The sequence below is a fragment of the Bos mutus genome, chromosome 3 (assembly GCF_027580195.1).
Source record: "Bos mutus isolate GX-2022 chromosome 3, NWIPB_WYAK_1.1, whole genome shotgun sequence".
Taxonomy (NCBI): domain Eukaryota; kingdom Metazoa; phylum Chordata; class Mammalia; order Artiodactyla; family Bovidae; genus Bos; species Bos mutus.
The window spans coordinates 31,772,556-31,790,606 of NC_091619.1; the positions used below are offsets into that span (position 1 = coordinate 31,772,556).

General features: G+C 51.2%; 1 protein-coding gene across 1 annotated transcript; it reads right to left on the reverse strand.

Moving 5' to 3' along the window:
• Nucleotides 1–13,644: 13,644 nt before the first annotated feature.
• Nucleotides 13,645–14,142, reverse strand: UBL4B (ubiquitin like 4B). Its single transcript, XM_070364047.1, has one exon. The coding sequence runs from the start codon at nt 14,140–14,142 to the stop codon at nt 13,645–13,647; it is 498 nt and encodes a 165-aa protein (XP_070220148.1).
• Between the last annotated feature and the right edge of the window lie 3,909 nt (nt 14,143–18,051).

Sequence of the window (18,051 nt, forward strand, 5' to 3'; positions counted from 1 at the left end):
AGCCACAGTCAGCTCCCAGTCTTGTTTTTGCTGACTGTATAGAGCTTCTCCATCTTTGGCTGCAAAGAATATAATCAATCTGATTTCGGTGTTGACCATCCGGTGATGTCCACGTGTAGTCTTTTCTTGTGTTTTTGGAAGAGGGTGTTGCTATGACCAGTGCATTCTCTTGGCAAAACTCTATTAGCCTTTGCCCTGCTTCATTCCGTATTCCAAGGCCAAATTTGCCTGTTACCCCAGGTGTTTCTTGACTTCTACTTTTGCACTCCAGTCCCCTATAATGAAAAGGACATCTTTTTTGGGTGTTAGTTCTAAAAGGTCTTGTAGGTCTTCATAGAACCATTCAACTTCCGCTTCTTCAGTGTTACTGGTTGGGGCATAGACTTGGATTACTGTGATATTGAATGGTTTGCCTTGGAAACGAACAGAGATCATTCTGTCATTTTTGAGATTGCATCCAAGTACTGCATTTCAGACTCTTTTGTTGACCATGATGGCTACTCCATTTCTTCTAAGGGATACCTGCCCACAGTAGTAGATATAATGGTCATCTGAGTTAAATTCACCCATTCCAGTCCATTTCAGTTTGCTGATTCCTAGAATGTTGACGTTCACTCTTGCCATCTCCTGTTTGACCGCTTCCAATTTGCCTGGATTCATGGACCTAACATTCCAGGTTCCTATGAGATATTGCTCTTTACAGCATTGGACCTTGCTTCTATCACCAGTCACACCCACAGCTGGGTATTGTTTTTGCTTTGGCTTCATCCCTTCATTCTTTCTGGAGTTATTTCTCCACTGATCTCCTGTAGCATATTGGGCACCTACTGACCCAGGGAGTTCCCCTTTCAGTATCCTATCATTTTGCCTTTTCATACTATTCATGGGGTTCTAGCATATTCAAAAAGCAGAGACATTACTTTGCCAACCAAGGTCCATCTAGTCAAGGCTATGGTTTTTCCAGTGGTCATTTATGGATGTAAGAGTTGGACTGTGAAGAAAGCTGAGTGCCGAAGAATTGATGCTTTTGAACTGTGGTGTTGGAGAAGACTCTTGAGAGTCCCTTGGACTGCAAGGACATCCAATCAGTCCATTCTAAAGGAGATTAGTCCTGGGTGTTCTTTGGAAGGGCTGATGCTAGAGCTGAAACTCCAATACTTTGGCCACCTCATGTGAAGAGTTGACTCATCGGAAAAGACTGATGCTGGGAGGGATTGGGGGCAGGAGGAGAAGAGGATGACAGAGGATGAGATGGCTGGATGGCATCACTGACTCGATGGATCTGAGTTTGGGTGAACTCCGGGAGTTGGTGATGGACAGGGAGGCCTGGTGTGCTGCAATTCATGGGGTCGCAAAGAGTCGGACATGACTGAGCGACTGAACTGAACTGAAGTGAACTGAGACACTGAGAATAAGAGAGGAAGAAAAAAATATTTGCTTAATAGAAATATACATATAAACATATTCATAAGGAAATCTTGTCCTTGTTTCCACAGCTGGCAGAGTATTTATAATTCCCTTATTCCGCTGGATGGCCCTTGTTCCCTTTGCCCTCAGCAGATACCTCAGTGAGCTGCAGTCTTTACAGAGTGGAGGTGGGAATTTTAGGGCACATAGCAGGCCTTCAAATAATATTTCTTACATCAGTAAGGAAGAGGCTGGTCTACATGGATCATTGGAAGTAGAAAGAAGCCCATCTCTGATTTGTGTAGACAACCAGAATAGACAAGCCAACTAAAAAGTTCTGCTTACCACATAACTATGTGAGCTAACACCCAGGTCAGGAGATAATCTCTTGTTGGTTTTTGTTTTCCAAGGTGCTTGGACACACAATCAGAGAGCTGTCACTTGGGCTCTACCTGCCTCAGGTAAGGTAGGTGAGGTCCTACCTGCCTCAGGTAAGGTAGGTGAGGTCCTACCTGCCTCTGTGGAGCGCTCTCTCGGTCTGGATGGGTAGGAGGGCTCAGGCGCTGGGAGGTGGTGTGGAGGATGAAAGGCGGTCCCTCAGCCCCTTGTGCAGCAACTCCTTCGTACTTTCCTCTGGATGACATTTTCCAGTGCCCTCACTAGTGCCGCTAACGAGCCCCAGGGGCCCTGGGGGACTGCCACCAGGGCTTCCGCTGGTGCCCTGAGGGCTCTCCACTCTGCCTGCAGGCTCAGAGAACCTACCTCGGTAGCAGCTTCTCCTGAGTACTGCTCAGGACAACCAGGTTCAAGCAGGAAAGCCAACTCCAACACACAGCTCCCAGAAGGCCCAGCATCAATCCTCACCCAGCCGTAGACCCAGAGAGACACCTGGACTGGGAGCTCCGTGAGGGCAGGGGAACAAACTCATCACCCTTCTCCCAGATCTCTGACTCCAGCCCTGGGACCTGACCCCAGCGAGGCACGTGACACACTCAAGCAGTTCCAAAGGCAACAAGCAAAATGGGCAGTGCTTCTGAGAGGGTCCTTGGGACCATCCACTCGCTTCTGCCACTCATTGGCTGAATCACTTGCATTCTCTGAGTGCTGATTCTGATTCTTTATCTCGAAGGTGAGAATAACAATGCCTGCCTCACCCACTGTTTAAAGGTCCTGATGTGACCCTGTGTTTACACCCAGAGACTTGCAGAAGCTCCACAAATGCTGCAGCCGTGCAGGCAGAGGCAGAGCTCCCCCAACACACCCACGTGACACCCTGGGACCGCCAAACACACCTCTCCACTCTTTTACTGATGCCTCCTGCCCTGCTGTGTGTCAGCAGGAGCACCCTGTGTCAACCAATGAATCAGACCCTGTAGAAGATGTGTATGGGAGCTTACACGAGTGTGGAGCTGGCTAAGTGAGCCCAAGATCTGTGGGGCAGGCAGGCAGGCAGGAAGGGAAGATCATGGGTAGACTGAAATCCACAGGCACTAGCTGAAGCTGCTGGCCACAGGCTTGAGTCCCTCTCAGGAAAGACCCAAGTCGTCTCTATCTTTTTTAAAACAATATTTATTTATGTATTCATTTATTTGGCTGCTTTGGGTGTTAATTGCAGCATGCTGGATCTGTAGTTGGGGCATGTGGGGTTTAGTTCCCTGACCAGGGATTGAATCGGAGCCCCCTGCACTGGGAGCACAGAGTCCTTAGCCACTGGACCACCAGGGAAGTCCCCCAAGCCTTCTCTTAAAGCAGGGATCCGCAACCTCCAGAATTCAATGCCTGCTGATATAAAGTGGAGTTAATTAATACTAGAAATAAAGTGCACAATACATCCAATGTGCTTGAATCAACCTGAAACCATTCTCCACCACCCCAGTCCTTGGACAAATTGTCTTCCACGAAACTGGTCTCTGGTGCCAAAAAGGGCTTCCAACACAGTGAGCCAAGCCCCCCAGGATTATCTCCATAATTTAAAGTCAACTGATTAGGGGCTTGGATCACCTGTGTAAAAGCCCTTTAAAGCAGCACCTGAGTTAGTGTTTGATTTAGTAACTGGTAGATGGGAAGTCGGAGAAGGCAATGGCACCCCACTCCAGTACTCTTGCCTGGAAAATCCATGGATGGAGGAGCCTGGTAGGCTGCAGTCCATGGGGTCGCTAAGGGTCAGACACGACTGAGCAACTTCACTTTCACTTTTCACTTTCATGCATTGGAGAAGGAAATGGCAACCCACTCCAGTGTTCTTGCCTGGAGAAAATCCCAGGGCTGGGGGAGCCTGGTGGGCTGCCGTTTATGGGGTCACACAGAGACGGACATGACTAAAGCGACTTAGCAGCAGCAGCAGATGGGAAGTATATGCTACAAAATAGCTGCCGCTTTCTTTCTGTTGTCCAACTCCATGAAAGACTAGCACACGGGGATTCTGTAGCCAAGCCAGGCTACCAGGAAGCCATCACACATCCCACTTGCTTAAATCTGTATAAAGACACTTCTTGTCAACATACAGTCACGGTTTACAAAGCACATTTAAATTCCATTGTCTCACGTAATCCTCATGACAGCTCTTTGAAGGGAATTTATTTTATTGTTGACTTACCTAACCTCACACACAGCTGCTAAGTGACAGAGTTGGGATTTGAGCCTGTGTTGACCTGATTCATTCACATCCTCACCAGAAAGTGAGTTTGATAAGCGGAGGGAGGAGAGAAAAGCTTCAGTTTCTGGCTGCATTTTAGAAAAGGGCAAAGGAATAGAGACCCAGATATGTGAAACAATCTTTGCCTAAATGTTGGTTTTGCTGGGGCCCATTCTGGATGACAACAAGATAAGAAGTCACAAACAGGGGATTTTACTCTCCTGCATATGGTGCTTAAAAAGCCCCATTTCTTTCCCCCAATTAAATTAAATCTGTCCCAAGCCTCTATCCTACCAGTCCAGAGGGAATTCAAGGCATTGTTATTGGAGCTTCCTTCTCCACTATCCATTAGAGGTGAGCAAAGATTCTGGAGTTGCCCACATCACAGCACATTCAGGGAAGGGCCCACTGGCCCCTCTGTGTGCACTGTCCACACAGCTCTGCTCATGACCAGTCCTCATTTGGTCTCTGCCAAGAGTCAACTTTCTCAGGTCACCTTGCTGCCATTGTCCTCTGGCTCCTCCCAACCTCCTGGGAAGCCCCATTCCTTGCTCTTTAGCTTGTTTTCCTCCAAACTTCCCTTCCACCATCTCCTTCAGCATAATCCCCTCAATGAACCTGTATTTTTTTCTTTTCTTTTTTGTTGGACTGTGAAGAAGGCTGAGCGCCGAAGAATTGATGCTTTTGAACTGTGGTGTTGGAGAAGACTCTTCAGAGTCCCTTGGACTGCACGGAGATCCAACCAGTCCATTCTGAAGGAGATCAGCCCTGAGATTTCTTTGGAAGGAATGATGCTAAAGCTGAAACTCCAGTACTTTGGCCACCTCATGCGAAGAGTTGACTCATTGGAAAAGACTCTGATGCTTGGAGGGATTGGGGGCAGGAGGAGAAGGGGACGACAGAGGATGAGATGGCTGGATGGCATCACTGACTCGATGGACGTGAGTCTGAGTGAACTCTGGGGGTTGGTGATGGACAGGGAGGCCTGGCATGCTGCAATTCATGGGGTCGCAGAGAGTCGGACACAACTGAGTGACTGATCTGATCTGATCTGATGATTTTTTACTTATTTATTTTAATTAAAGGATAATTGCTTTATAGAATTTTGTTTTCTGTCAAACCTCAACATGACTCAGCCATATGAACCTGTATTTTTACAAAACAAAATCCAGGAAAGGGTAAAAGTGGTCTTCTAGGTGCCCTGACAACCAACTGTTGTAGTAACAATAACAGACTTACTGAATATTTATTGTCTACTAATCACTTATGTTGCCTCATTTAATCCTATTAATAAGACGCTATTATTATTAGCCACTTTTACATATGAGGGAAACAGAGGCCTGAAGTCACGTGTCCAAGGTCAGCTCAGCTCACAAGCATCTCCCAGCTTTCTGACTCCAGGGCCTGTGCTCCAACCACTGCTCTTTGCCATCTCTCCCTAAAACTGGTGTAAGGAAAGGTGGCGCAAAAGCCTGCCTGGGTGACCTTGGGACAGAGGAAGGACAATTAGCCACAGAAGCAAAATCAAGTCACAAGACAGTTGCAATAAATTCTCTCATGCAGATAGGTGGGCAGTGGGGAAGGGGAGTAAAGGACTCAGATTCTGGGTCTGCTATCTACCAGCTCCCTGACTTACCCTCTCTGTCAGTCTCCTCCCTTCCAAAATGAGGTTGGTGAGCCCAACCTTCCAAGCTTGATGAGAGGATCAAAAGGCAAAAAGTATGTAAGAGCTCTTTGTAAACTCTGAATTCTGTAGATGTTTCATGTTAAGGGTATGGGCAGAACATATGCCTTGTCAGCGCCTGAGCTGAATAACATTAGTCGTGGCAGCCCTAAACAAAAGATAGCCTGGTGCCAAGGTTAGGTCACTGTTCTGGGATCTAGGGAGCCAGGCAAAAAATTCTTTTAAAGACTGAAACAGAGAGTTTGCTTTCCTGTGCTAAAGATGCTGGAAAACATAGAACTACATTTCCTAGACTTCTTTGCAGCTAGGGCCCATGAGTGACCGAGTTCCACGAGGAAAATTCCTACATGAGCCTTGGAAGGGCTGGGGAAGATAGGTGTGGAGGCAGAAAGAAATGTAAGGCAGAAGCGGGGTCAGGGGAGATAAAGCCTCTTGGGTGAGCTGTGGAGGTTTCCAGTGCCTGCTCCCTGGGTACAGGCAGCAGAGCTGTGTCTCCACCAGGGCAGCCCCATGGGATGCTCATGGAATTCTCCTGGCTCTGTGATGTCTTGGCCCTCTCCAAGGTTCTATAAACTACCTAATATCCTCTAATAAATTCCTTTCTGCTTAAATCAGCCAGAGTGGAATCTGTTCTCCCAGACTGGTATTGGAAGAGATTCCAAGCAAGAAACCCTCGAGGATATGAGAATCTGGGACTGGTTTCCGAACACGTTGCATTTCCAGACAACAGAGAGTCAGTTAGCCCCAGAAGACGGGATTTGACTGGTGGTCGGCACATCACGGTGAAACAGCTACTGCTCTCACTCTAAGAGCCCCACAGTAAGGAGTCCGCGGGAGGCAAGGCTTCAGCAATTTAGCCGCTGCTGAAGTAAACCTCTAAAATAAGCTTTTATTATGAAAAATTTCAAACCAACACAAAAATAGAGTAGTATGCTCAAGCCCTCATGTACCCAGTTTCTACAGTCACCCTGCTATCATTCTGTCACTGCAGGAACTTCCTCTGTCCCAGTTCACTGGATTGTTCTGAAAAAAATCTAATGTAACATTTCACCCCGAAGTACTTCAGCGTGCTTCTCTAAAAGGTGACTTTTAAAAATATAACCATGACAATATCTCACCGCCTAGAAATGGACACTAATTCCTTAATACCATCAAATATCCAGTCAGTGTTTATATTTCCCCATGGTCTTGCCTTTTTAAAAATATTTCTTCATATGGACCATTTTTTAATGTCTTTATCAAATGTATTACAATACTGCTTCTATTTTTATGTTTTAGGTTTTTTGGCCACAAGGCATGAAGGATCTCAGCTCCCTGACCAGGGATTGAACCTTCATCCCCTGCACTGGAAAGTGAAGTCGTAACCCCTGGACCACCAGGGAAGTCCCTTGCCTTTTGTTTTTTAAGTTTGCTCAAATCAGGATCTAACTAACTCTATCCATTGTGATTAGTTGATACACCTCTTAAATTTCTTTTAATCTATAAATTTCTCTCCCTCTTTCTTGCTCATTTTTTTCTTCCTGTTGAAGAAATTGGGTCATTTGTTCCATAAAATTTCCCATAGATCAACCTTCCCAACTAACTTCTTGGAAAGTTAAAATCCACATGTCTAAGACTCTGTTTCAACTAAGGTTTCATCACAACCTGGCTTCTTCCAGGCAGACCACTCACCTGGTACTTGTAGGTGGAAGTGGGCCAGCTCAGAAGAGGCAGCTCTTCAAAGCGGGGCTGGAGACAGCAGAGTCCAGGGCGCACCTGTCATGGGGACTCTGGATCATCCCTGGAACCCAAGGAGCCAAGTGGTAGGTGAGATGGCAGTCTGGGTGTCCCTCCTGGCTAAGTGTCCAAACCTGGTCACTTGGCCCTCCCAGGGATCCTGTAAACCATAACCCCTCCATGCAATACACCCCTTTAGGTATGAACTGGTCAGAGTGCATTCTGCTGACTGCAATAGAAATCAATGTGGGTGGAGGGCAGGGGTAGAATAAGCCTTAATTCTGCAGAGCACTTTAGGGTTCATAAAACACTTCTCATACATTGGGTGCTCTTTACTAGCCCAAAAGAGGGCATTGAACAGATGAGTCAGACCAAGCAACCAAACCTCCCAATTAAAGGAGTATCTCAAGCTCAGTCTCAAATCTTCAGATTCCAGGCCTCACACTGTTCTCACCATCCGCCTCCATCTCCTCACGGGCTGCCAGACTCACAGCACAGAGGAGGGGTGTCTGGGGCTACAATGGCCCAGGAAATAAGCCAACACAGAGAGATGCAAAGGCTGTAGAGAGACTCCTCCCTCTGGGTAAGATGAATGCACGTCCTCCCCCAAACTCTTCCTGGTGATGTCAGGGTCACATGGACAAAGTCCTGGGGTCTGAGCACTCCAATACTCCTCCTTTCAGGCAGGCCGTGCTGGAGAGAGGGGCAGCAGCGGTCAGGAAAGACAGCCCTCCAGGTTAAAGCCCACTCTGTTGCCCCAACTCTGTCACTAAAGCCTTTCAGAGTCCAGTGTGTGGACTCTGTTCTAGTGTGTGTGTGTGTGTGTGTGTGTGTGTGCACGCGCGCATATGTGTGTGTGTGTGTGTGTGTGTAAGGGGGTACACTGGGAATTGGTCAGGGAAATAAAGTGGAAGGGAGTTCAGGGGATCCTGAGAGGACCAAGGCTTTCTCCAACGCATAGTCACTCAAGTTTAAGTAGTGGCAATGGTCTGAAATTATCTAGATGAGAGGCTGAGGAGGGGGCTCCGAGGGCCTCCCTCCTGCCCTATCTGATGGACAGCAGCTTTGATCCTGGAGTCTGAGGCTCATAAATAATATCCCAGGCATGGGTGCCCTGGGACTTCTCCAAGGGCAGCTGGCTGACAAGACCGACTCTGCCAGGCCTTGCAGGCAGGCCTGGCCCCATTGCAGCAGGCCGTGACGGGTTTATGGCCAGCAACCGACAGTAGTTACCTCAGATTTATCATCCATCTACAAGGGCAAGGGGAGCCACTAAAGGCTGCCAGGGAGCCGCTCAATCATTGTGATGGGAAGTGCAGTCGGAGGCGGTGGAGAGCAAGGAGGTAGGAGCATGCTGGGAGCCTGGGCTTCCTGCTGGCTCCTTGGGTTACAGTCTGTTCTTGAGGGGGATTTACAGTCCTGGAGCCCACAGGAGTCAAGCCACTTCCGAGAGGGAGGCAGAGCTGAAGGAGAACGAGGGTGCCAGTACAGTTGGACTGGCCCAGACAGAGCCGTGAGGGGAAGCACGGGAACCCAGCACCCAACCCGCTGGCCACAGTGCCTGTGAGAGGCAGCTTGCCACCTTGGCCAACACTGCCTGACCGCCTGCCTGGGCAGTTCTGTCTTCCTGGCAGCACGTCCATCTTCGAGCAAGGCTGTTCGTGGTAACCCTGTATGTGTGAATACCTGTGCCCTTTCTCTGGATGTGTGTCTGTTTGGGGGTTTACGTCAGCAAAAAAGGTGCATGCATGCAATGAGGCCATTTCGCATTGTGCTCGAGCACCGGACAGCTATGTCTATTAATTAGTATCACACCTGTGCACAGGTAGGGTGGAGGGCGGGGACATCATCAAAGCCAGAGGGTTCTGGGTCCTTGTCCACGCCTATCTAATGGGTGAGTCAGTAGATACAAGAATACAAGAGAGAGCACACAGGAGGACAGGGAGAAGGGCTGGTGGGGTTTAATAGAAGGGTGAGTATGGATGAAATGGATGGGAGGAAAGAGAAGCTGGGCAGGGGTGGATGGAAAGAGACTTAAAGATTAGAGGGAGAGCCAAAAAGCGCCCAGATGTCCACACAGTGCAGCCAACTCGGCCCCAGATGTGGTCACGAACAGGAGGGAAAGGGTGGAAAAGAGGTACAGGAAGAAAAGCAGAAAGGACAAGGGAGGAGGAAGGCTCGAGAGGGAGGAGCAGGGTGAGGCAGCTGGTGGGAACATCATCTGCTCCAGGAGCCCAGGACCTGGCTCTGCAGCTTTCTCACCTCAGCCATCTCCACCAGCTAGAGCTTGCTCGGCAGCTGGACCTGAGCACAGGGCAGCCTGCCCTCTGGCCACACCACAACCACCCAGGCCCAGCTCAGAGCCCAGAGAGAGTGATCCAGGCCTGGCCTGGGTAAGAAGCAAACTTGCCACCTTGGAGAGTTCACACAGAGAAAGGAGTCTCTGCCCTCAGACATGAGGGGGCTGATGTCAGTACAAGTGTGGAGCACCGTTGCAAGGCCCAGCTGCTACCCAGCACACAAGTGGGTACACCCACATGGCCATCTCCATGTTCCTACATGTCTTTTGAGCACCTGGGTCCTGACCATATAAGGCATCGCTTGGATAGCGCAAAGCTGGTCCAGGCCACCTCTTCCTGCAGCCCTAGGAATTCCTAGGTTCAGCGCTGCAAAGTCTCCTCTTTCTGTCCTTGCATTTGCTGTGAGGGATCTTCTGGCTGGACTTCCTGGGCTCCAGCAGCCTGAACCCCAAAAGGCCAGATGTGAACCCAGACACTGCAAGTGGAACAGAGCCTAAAGCTCATTTCTGCAAACCTGGTTCTGCCACTACAGACCACACCCTATGGGTGTGAGGTGTTGAGGGGGTATCTGTTTGTTTGCCAGTGTGCTCCTTGGGTATGTCACATGATTCTGGGTATCATGGGGCACCCAGCCAGGTCAGATGCTGGCTGTGCTGAGCCAAGCAACAGTTCTCCAAGTGTGATGTGTAGACCCCTGGGTGTCAGGAAAAGTCCTTGAGGTACCCTTCAACTTTTCCCCTTCCCTATCCTCCACTGGTGTCTGGCCCTTTGTGAGATTCCCTTTCTCTGAATGTGGGCAAGACCTGTGACTTGGTTCTACTGTAGCATCAGGCATCCAGCGTCTCTGAAGCCCTGGGAATGCTGTAAGCCTTCTCCTTCACCAACATCTACAAGAATGTTCATCCTGACAGACTGTTCCCTGCCCTACCACTCAGGGCTAAGAGTAAAAATCATACGGCCAGTTACACACACATCCCCACATCTCAATCCTAGGCTATGTGGCAGGGCTTCCCTGAGCCCCTCTGCTGCACCAAGCAACCAGGGACAGCAGGGGGCGCACTTCTCCCTACACTGTCTTCTCAGGGAGCCCAACCTAGATCCCCAGCACAAAGCATAGCCCATGCTAAGACCACCATCAACCTGTATCATCAAAGAATAAAGGACTTATGAAATAGCACATGAACCAGGGTGTGATTCCTGTTTCCATCAGAAAGACGATTTCGCCAGGGACCGGAGGATAGAGGCTGTTGGCCTTTGGTGATGCAGGCAGGAGCTTGGAGGAGAAGGCAGATTTCTATGTGGCTGAGAACACAAAGCTGGAAACCCAGACGCCGTGGCTGCCCTGAGATGACTCCTACTTGAGCAAAGCGGTTACCTCTAAAAGGATCTATGTGTCCTTTTGTGGCAGGAGAGAGATGCTGTGGGGAAGTGGCAGGGCTACATGCCCAGGGCTGCAGTTTAAGAAGAGTGCCCCCTCCCATTCCCACGGCTCCTCAGATGGTAACAGCAGAGGAGGGAGCCTTCAGTGGGTTTGCTGGCATAGGTTCCAATTCACCTTTGAAATGAGGTGAAACTGAGACAAGGAAGGACCTCTAGGGCAAGATAGGAGCCAAGTTTCTCCACACAGGGGAGGATTCTAACCCACTGCAGGAGTGTGAGTGGCCCCTCTGCCCCCAGCCTCCCAATATTCCCTGATACCTGTAAGTTCATCCATTAGGGGACAAACCCCACAGTGGGAAATGCAGCATTGAATAAAATATCCCTGGGAGAGAGAACAGAGGCAAGTTCTTGCTCAGTTCCACGAGGCAGTGCATTCTCCCCTGGGCTCAGCTTTGTGGGGAGGGCTGGGAGCAGGGCCCCCCGGGAAGGGTGGAGTCAGAAGTGGGAGACCATCACAGGCACTCCAGAGCAGAACAACTCTCCTTCCTCCCATGTGGGGCCTGGAGTCCCTCCCCGCAGCGCTGGGGACTACCAGCCGAGGTGGCTGCTCCCGGCCAGCCCCGACACTCCCACTAGCCAGAGAGACAACAAAGCCGTCCCCCATCCCCTTGTGCCAGCTCCTCTTGGCAAAAGGAATAAAACGGCCCACTTATTTTTATCACTCACAGATTTCCCAGGAAATGGGCTATTAGTTCCCCTAATATAAAGATAATAGGCTTGTCCCCCTCCATACGTGGCACAGCCCAGCATGAACATACTTGAAGCTCCATCAGAAGGTCTCTCCTGCAGAGGATGGGGTACCTGGGAGCAGGACCTAGAGAGGAGCCAGAAGCTGGGGTTCCCCCACCCCCTGATGGCAGAGACACAGTTTCAGGAGTCTCTCCCTGCCCTGTAGCTGATCCCACCCTACTCTCAATTGTAATCTTCAACACCTATGGGGTAAGTAAACACTACTATAAAACACCCCAACAAATAGGATGTGGGGGCCCCATAAGCCAAGGACAGGATGCTTCCCAGGGACCTGTGTATGCCTGTGTGTGCTAAGTCTCTCCAGTCGTGTCCAGCTCTTTGTGACCCCATGGACTGTAGCCCACCAGGCTCCTCTGTCCATGGGATTCTCCAGGCAAGAATACTGGAGTGGGTTGCCAAGCCCTCCTCCAAAGGATCTTCCTGACCCAGAGGTTGAACTTGTGTCTCTTATGTCTCCTGCACTGGCAGGCAGGTTCTTTACCACTAACGCCACTTGGGAAGCCTTGGAACTTGGGTGCCTCCAGTTCCTTTCTAGATTGTGCTTCATCCATTTCCCTTCCTCTCCACAGACCCACTGTGATAACAGCACTGCCAGGACTTCAGAGCACCAGGCTCTCAGTGAGTGCCCTGCCCTCTCACACATGGGCTGTGGGAGCTCCTCAGCCCTTGGTGAGGGCCTTCTCACACCAGAACAGAGAAAGGGGCCTGGCTTTTCTATAGTCTGTGAGGACTGCGCCCTGCAAGGTGGTGGCTGGCACCTGGGCATGTAGTCACACGGGTTGCAGTCTGGTTTCATGTTGCTGCTTTACTTGTCACACGTATGACCTCTCCACCGAAGCTGCATGCTCTGTGAGAGCAAGGGCCCTGACTGGTACTCTCTTTGCTCCCAGGAAGCCTGGGCAGTGATGGGCAGGAAATGGGGGCTCAGTGAGCCCCAGTGATTGATGAGATTTGGGGCAGGGCACAGGGGGGCGCGGCCCTGTGCTGCTCACGCTGACCACGGTGAGTGTGCAACGATGCAAACTGCCTTTTCAGCCTAAGCCTCGGCTTCCTGCTCTCCCGCGTGTGTGTGTGTGTCCCTGAGAACACCAGACCTGCACACAGAAGCCCTCCCCAACTCCTACCTCTGCTGCCTCTGCCCCTTACGCTGTGGAAGCACGAGCAGGCAGAAAGTAGGGACAGCCTCTCTCAGAGGGCAAGTGCCAGCTGCCAGGCACTCCTTTCCCCTTGGCCATCGGAGGTCTGGGGGTGGGCGCCATGGCCTGGGGATGGAAGAAATGAACTCACATTATCTGTCTTTCTGCCCCCAAGGAGAAAGACAGTCTGTCTAGAGACACGGAGACTCTGAGCCAGGAGGTGTGCTGACAGCCTGGGCTGTTGCTGGACAAGCAGGGGCAAAGCCGCCCAGCCCAGGAGGAGCTGCTCCCCCAGAGGGGCAGAGGGTGGGGGCAGCCGGTGACCACCCCTTTTGGGCTGTCCGTGGAGCGACCAGAGCCGCTTCTAGTGATGGGGAGGGAATCCCTCTGGGTTTCAGAGGGGAACCCACAGGCCCAAGAGAGGAGAAAAAGGCCCAAAATCCCTCCAGTTGCTCTGAAATTTCAAAAAGGGGTAAAGATGCATCTATGTCAGCAAGAACTTGTGGGGAGTCACTGGGGAAAACTTAAGGATGAGGCGGGGTGAATTTGAGTGTGCAAACAAGCAGGATGGCTGGTTTACTGAACAGCCTCCTTTTCCTCTTCCTTATTGGGACTCAGAACCTCAAGCTCCCTCTCCCCAGTGGGCTGTGCGAGTGGCTCCTTGGTCAGGAGGTACCGCGCCAGCTGCTCCAGGTCCCCCAGGCTTATCCTCTGCAGGCACTCCTCGTGCTCCCGCCTCAGCAGCTGCAGCATTGCCTCAGTGTCCTGGGGCCCAAAGTGTTTGGCCAGGACCTGGCCCAGGTGGTGCCACAGGGGCTGGGGCAGGCGGGTGTCCTCAGGCGCCGGCTTCTCCAGGGGCCGCATGACCATGCTGATGGAGGCGTTGGGCCCAATGCGGTAGTCGGAGAGCTGCTTGTCATCTGCCAGCAGCTGGCCGCGGAAGAGCAGGTGCTGCTGCTCCTCCGGCACATGCAGCCGCTCGGACACCAGCTTCTTCAGCATGGCCACGCTCTCCTGTCCTGACACCTTCAGGCTACATCTCCGGCCCAGGAGCAGCTTGACTGTGAGGAACATCGGGCTGCCAGCAGATTCAGGAGGGATCCATGCTCTGGCGGCTGCCCTGAGGGTGAAGGGGTTCTGTAGGAGAAGGTTTATGTGTGTGGTTTCTCCTTATCAACGGAGGGCAGTGGTCCCAGGAGGCCGAGGGCCGGGCCCAAGAGGACAGCCATTGGCTGATGCATGGTGATGTCACAATGCTGCTTATCAGAGGGCTCATGTCCAGAGTGGGACTTTAGGGAAATGAGAGGGGGCATTTGGGACACAGAACATTCCTTCCTCCTTTAGAGGAGAAATGAGAGGAGAAGAGGAAAAAAGGAGGGTTGGGAAAGCGAACGTAGGACTAGGAGAAAGAAGAGCAGGAGGGGGTGTGACAGGAGGGCCCAAAGGACAGGGCGGCAGAAGGAAACACACCCATGTTGCCTCATTCAGCACTATTTCATGCCCTTTCTGCCGGGACCCATCCCCAAGGAGAGATCATATCATGATAGATATTTCCTGCTTTAATTTATCAAGGGTCCTCCTTCTGTCACACACTTGACACGCCCTCTTGGATTGGGTTTCCCAGACACAGAGACAGGGATTCTCAAGCACATACATAGTTGGGAGGTAACCCCAGGATGCTCATGTAAGCAGGAGCGAGAAAGCGAGACAGATAAGGGTGGGCAGTCCACACTGCATCAGTGAGCAGATGGCCTCTGTGGTCAACTAGGAGCTCTTAGTCCCAGCGGGCACCTTGAGAGGCCGCATGGAATACACCAGCCGTGCGTCGGGGAAGTAAAGAAGCTGAATCCGTGCCTTTGGTCTTTGGGGTGCTAACTTGGTACCTGTGGTCTTAATGTGTGCAGAGCCAGCTCCAGTGACCAAAGAAGACCCTCCTTAGGCAGAGACTTGCAGGAACTGGCAGTAACTTTAACTCTCTCCACTTCCATCTCACCCCCATCCCCTACTTACAAATAATTCTCTCTTGGCGCAGTTAAAGCCCACTCAACCAAAAGAATGAGACTACCTGAGGGAGGCGCCAGGACACAGAAGTCACTGTAAAACCTGGCAATGGAGGCTAGCTGCTCCCACCCCAGGGTCAGACCACCTGGGATGATACACTCTCCTCTCATGGGTTGAGACAAGATAAAACCCTAGAACCTAAAAAAATCCCTCGTGACCTTTGAATTCCAGAGCCAGCTAACCCCACCCAGGGCCCAGCCCCTTTTGCAGAAATGAATCTGCTGGAACCCATCTTAAGCAACTGGGAATGCCGAGGGGCTCAGGCTGGGCCGCCGGCAGCATCTGCTGCAAGGCCCGACCTTAGTGAATCCTCCCGGCCTCTGGGGCAGGTACTGTCCTACCCTCCACCTGCCAGAGGAGATGGTGGGGCTGCCTACTGTCACTGCCAGCAGGCAGCACACAAGTTTGGCCTCCTGCGACATCTGCTCGGTGCCCTGTGTGCCCGAGGGTGCCCGCGGCTCTGAGGCCAGTAAGGAAGGAACATGCTGGGGCCTCTGGTGTCAGCAACTTCTGTGGTCTCGGTAGTTTTCTGCTCAACTTGAAGGTCCCCTGGGCTGAGCCCTGTGAATGTGCTAACACATTTAAATCCATGAGGAAGGCAATGGGTGCACTCTGGAAATGAGTGAGCGTGGAGGCCTGGCTGACGTCCCGCAGCTGGTGGGGAATATTGTCAGGGGTGCACTCACTTCTCCGCGACACTTTGTGCTCCACGGCTGCTCCCGGCAAGAACCTGTTCTTTCCTCTCCTCCCCTCTTCTTCCCCCTTTCCTTCCTCTCCCTGGGGCCTGGGCTACACTTGATTGAGACTGTTGCCAACAGCCCTGGACTTTCCAGACCTCACCCTTCCACAGCACTGGGCTGATTCTCTACCCAGGTTGCGCCTGCCTCCACCCCCTCCTCTGACTCTGGCAGCCTTGGACGGCAGAAGAAAACATCCACGAATGCCACAGACTCAGCTGCCCTCTTCCTTCCTCCAAACCCTTGTTCTCACCTCCAGCAGGTGACCAAATTCTAGTCCATCAAGAAACTAAGCTAAAGAGTCAGGAATCTCACCCCAAGAATGAATGGCCCTGAGGGAGCAGGACTGGAAGGAAGAGACGCACTATGAATTCTGAGCCACCGGCTGGAAGAAAGTGAGGGTCTGAACTGGGCTGGGATTGGTGGAGATGCAAAGGAGGGGCAGATTTTGGATTTTGTTCCAAGGAAGAACAGAAATAATAAGAGGGCTCCTGTGGTCGGGAGAGGAGAGGAGGAAGGAGGTGGGGAAGGGGCAGCTGACTGGGCGGCACTCTTGAGTGACACCATCTGGTTTCACCCTTTTGCTTTTGGAATCAAACCTAGCTCCTCAGCCTGGCATCCAAGGGCATCATGACCTGTCTCTGCTTCCCCTCAGGCTTCCTCATTTGGCATCCTCCACTCCAGCCACACCCACCAGCCTTTTCCTCTACTTAACCTGTTTCATTAGAATGCTTCAGCTCATCCTTCTAAATGCTTGTTAAAACCCACTTCCTCCATGAAGCCTTCCCTACTTTCCCCAGTCCTAGGTGAAGGTAATCCCACCTGCCTCTGTGCAGCCATTACCCTCCTTGAACATTACTTGTGTTGATGTACCTATACAGATCTGTGTCTCCCTCACTGACTCTCAGTGGCAGAGAATGGGTCTCATCTGTTTTTGTAACCCTGCTTCCAGCACACAAAGACTGGTACACAGAAGGCCTCACATGCACGTTTGTTGAAAGAAGATGATAAATTTCAACATGCTGAGCCGTGCAGGCAGATGCAGGGTCCAGAACAGCAGGCTGTGGAAGTGAATGAACCTGCTTGTAGCCTCTCCATCTCCCCCAGAGAAATGAAAATTCAAAATTACATAAAAAAATAAGTCAGAAAGTGTTTGCAGTCTTTACCAAAGGATCTTCTACAGTATTCTTTAAACAGCCACCTCCCTTGGTGCATTTGGAATAAGATAGAAATTGCAGATGTTCATACAGTGCGTGGGGGCCCCGTGGACTCCATGATGGCAGGACGTCTGTCTTGCTGAGGGAGCTGAGGATGGATGAGGTTTCTCCTCGGCTGTCTGAGAGTTCCCAGCCTCTGGAAGGAAGGACCCTGTGATGGACAAACCATGAGATGGACAAGGTTGTGGTGGGGGGAGCTACTGTGAAAAATGCCCAGAGCAGAGCTAACCTAGAAAGGCTTCCTAGGGGCAAGGTTTAAGTCGTCTTCTGCTGGAGATGGAAGGAAAGTGAAATGGGGAGGGGAGTGGCCTGCAATCTCTCTCCCAGGCTATGGAATTTATGAGGAAAGAGTAGGGGCCCGAGTCCTGGGCTTGGAGGAAGAAAAGAACCAGCTACCTGCCTCAGCCAGACCTCCTAGACTTGCCCCAGCCACTGGGGAAGAAAGGTTGGCCCTGGGCTTCTAGAAACAGGTGAGACCACAGCTCAGACTCTGGCTCCTCAAAGCTAGTGGCCACTTGCAGACTGGCACCTCTGTGACCAAGGCTTCAAGGGCCAGAGCTGCTGGGTCACATAAATCCACTTCCTGATCTAGAGAGTCCCAGTGTGCTAGGGGGCCATGACAGAAGCCTTAGAATTAGTATGTCCCCATTAGGAGAGATGGTCACCACTGACCCCTGCCTCTGTGATGGAGCCCCCATTGCCCTCCCCAGCGAGGGTAATAGAGGAACCTTGTTGGGCCCTCAAATCATATTTGGAGCTTGGAAATTTCATAATTTTTTCCCAGGCGATTGCTTGTCTTCATTATGCAATTAGCATGAGAAAATGCAGTTGTGTAATCAGAGCAGGCAATCAGACAACGATTGCCATAATTAGGGAGGAAGATTAGTGGGAATGAGTGGGTTTTGTGACTTGAGGGAAAGGAACAAATGTGTACAGAGAGAACGCTGGTCAGTGGTGGGTCCCAGCCC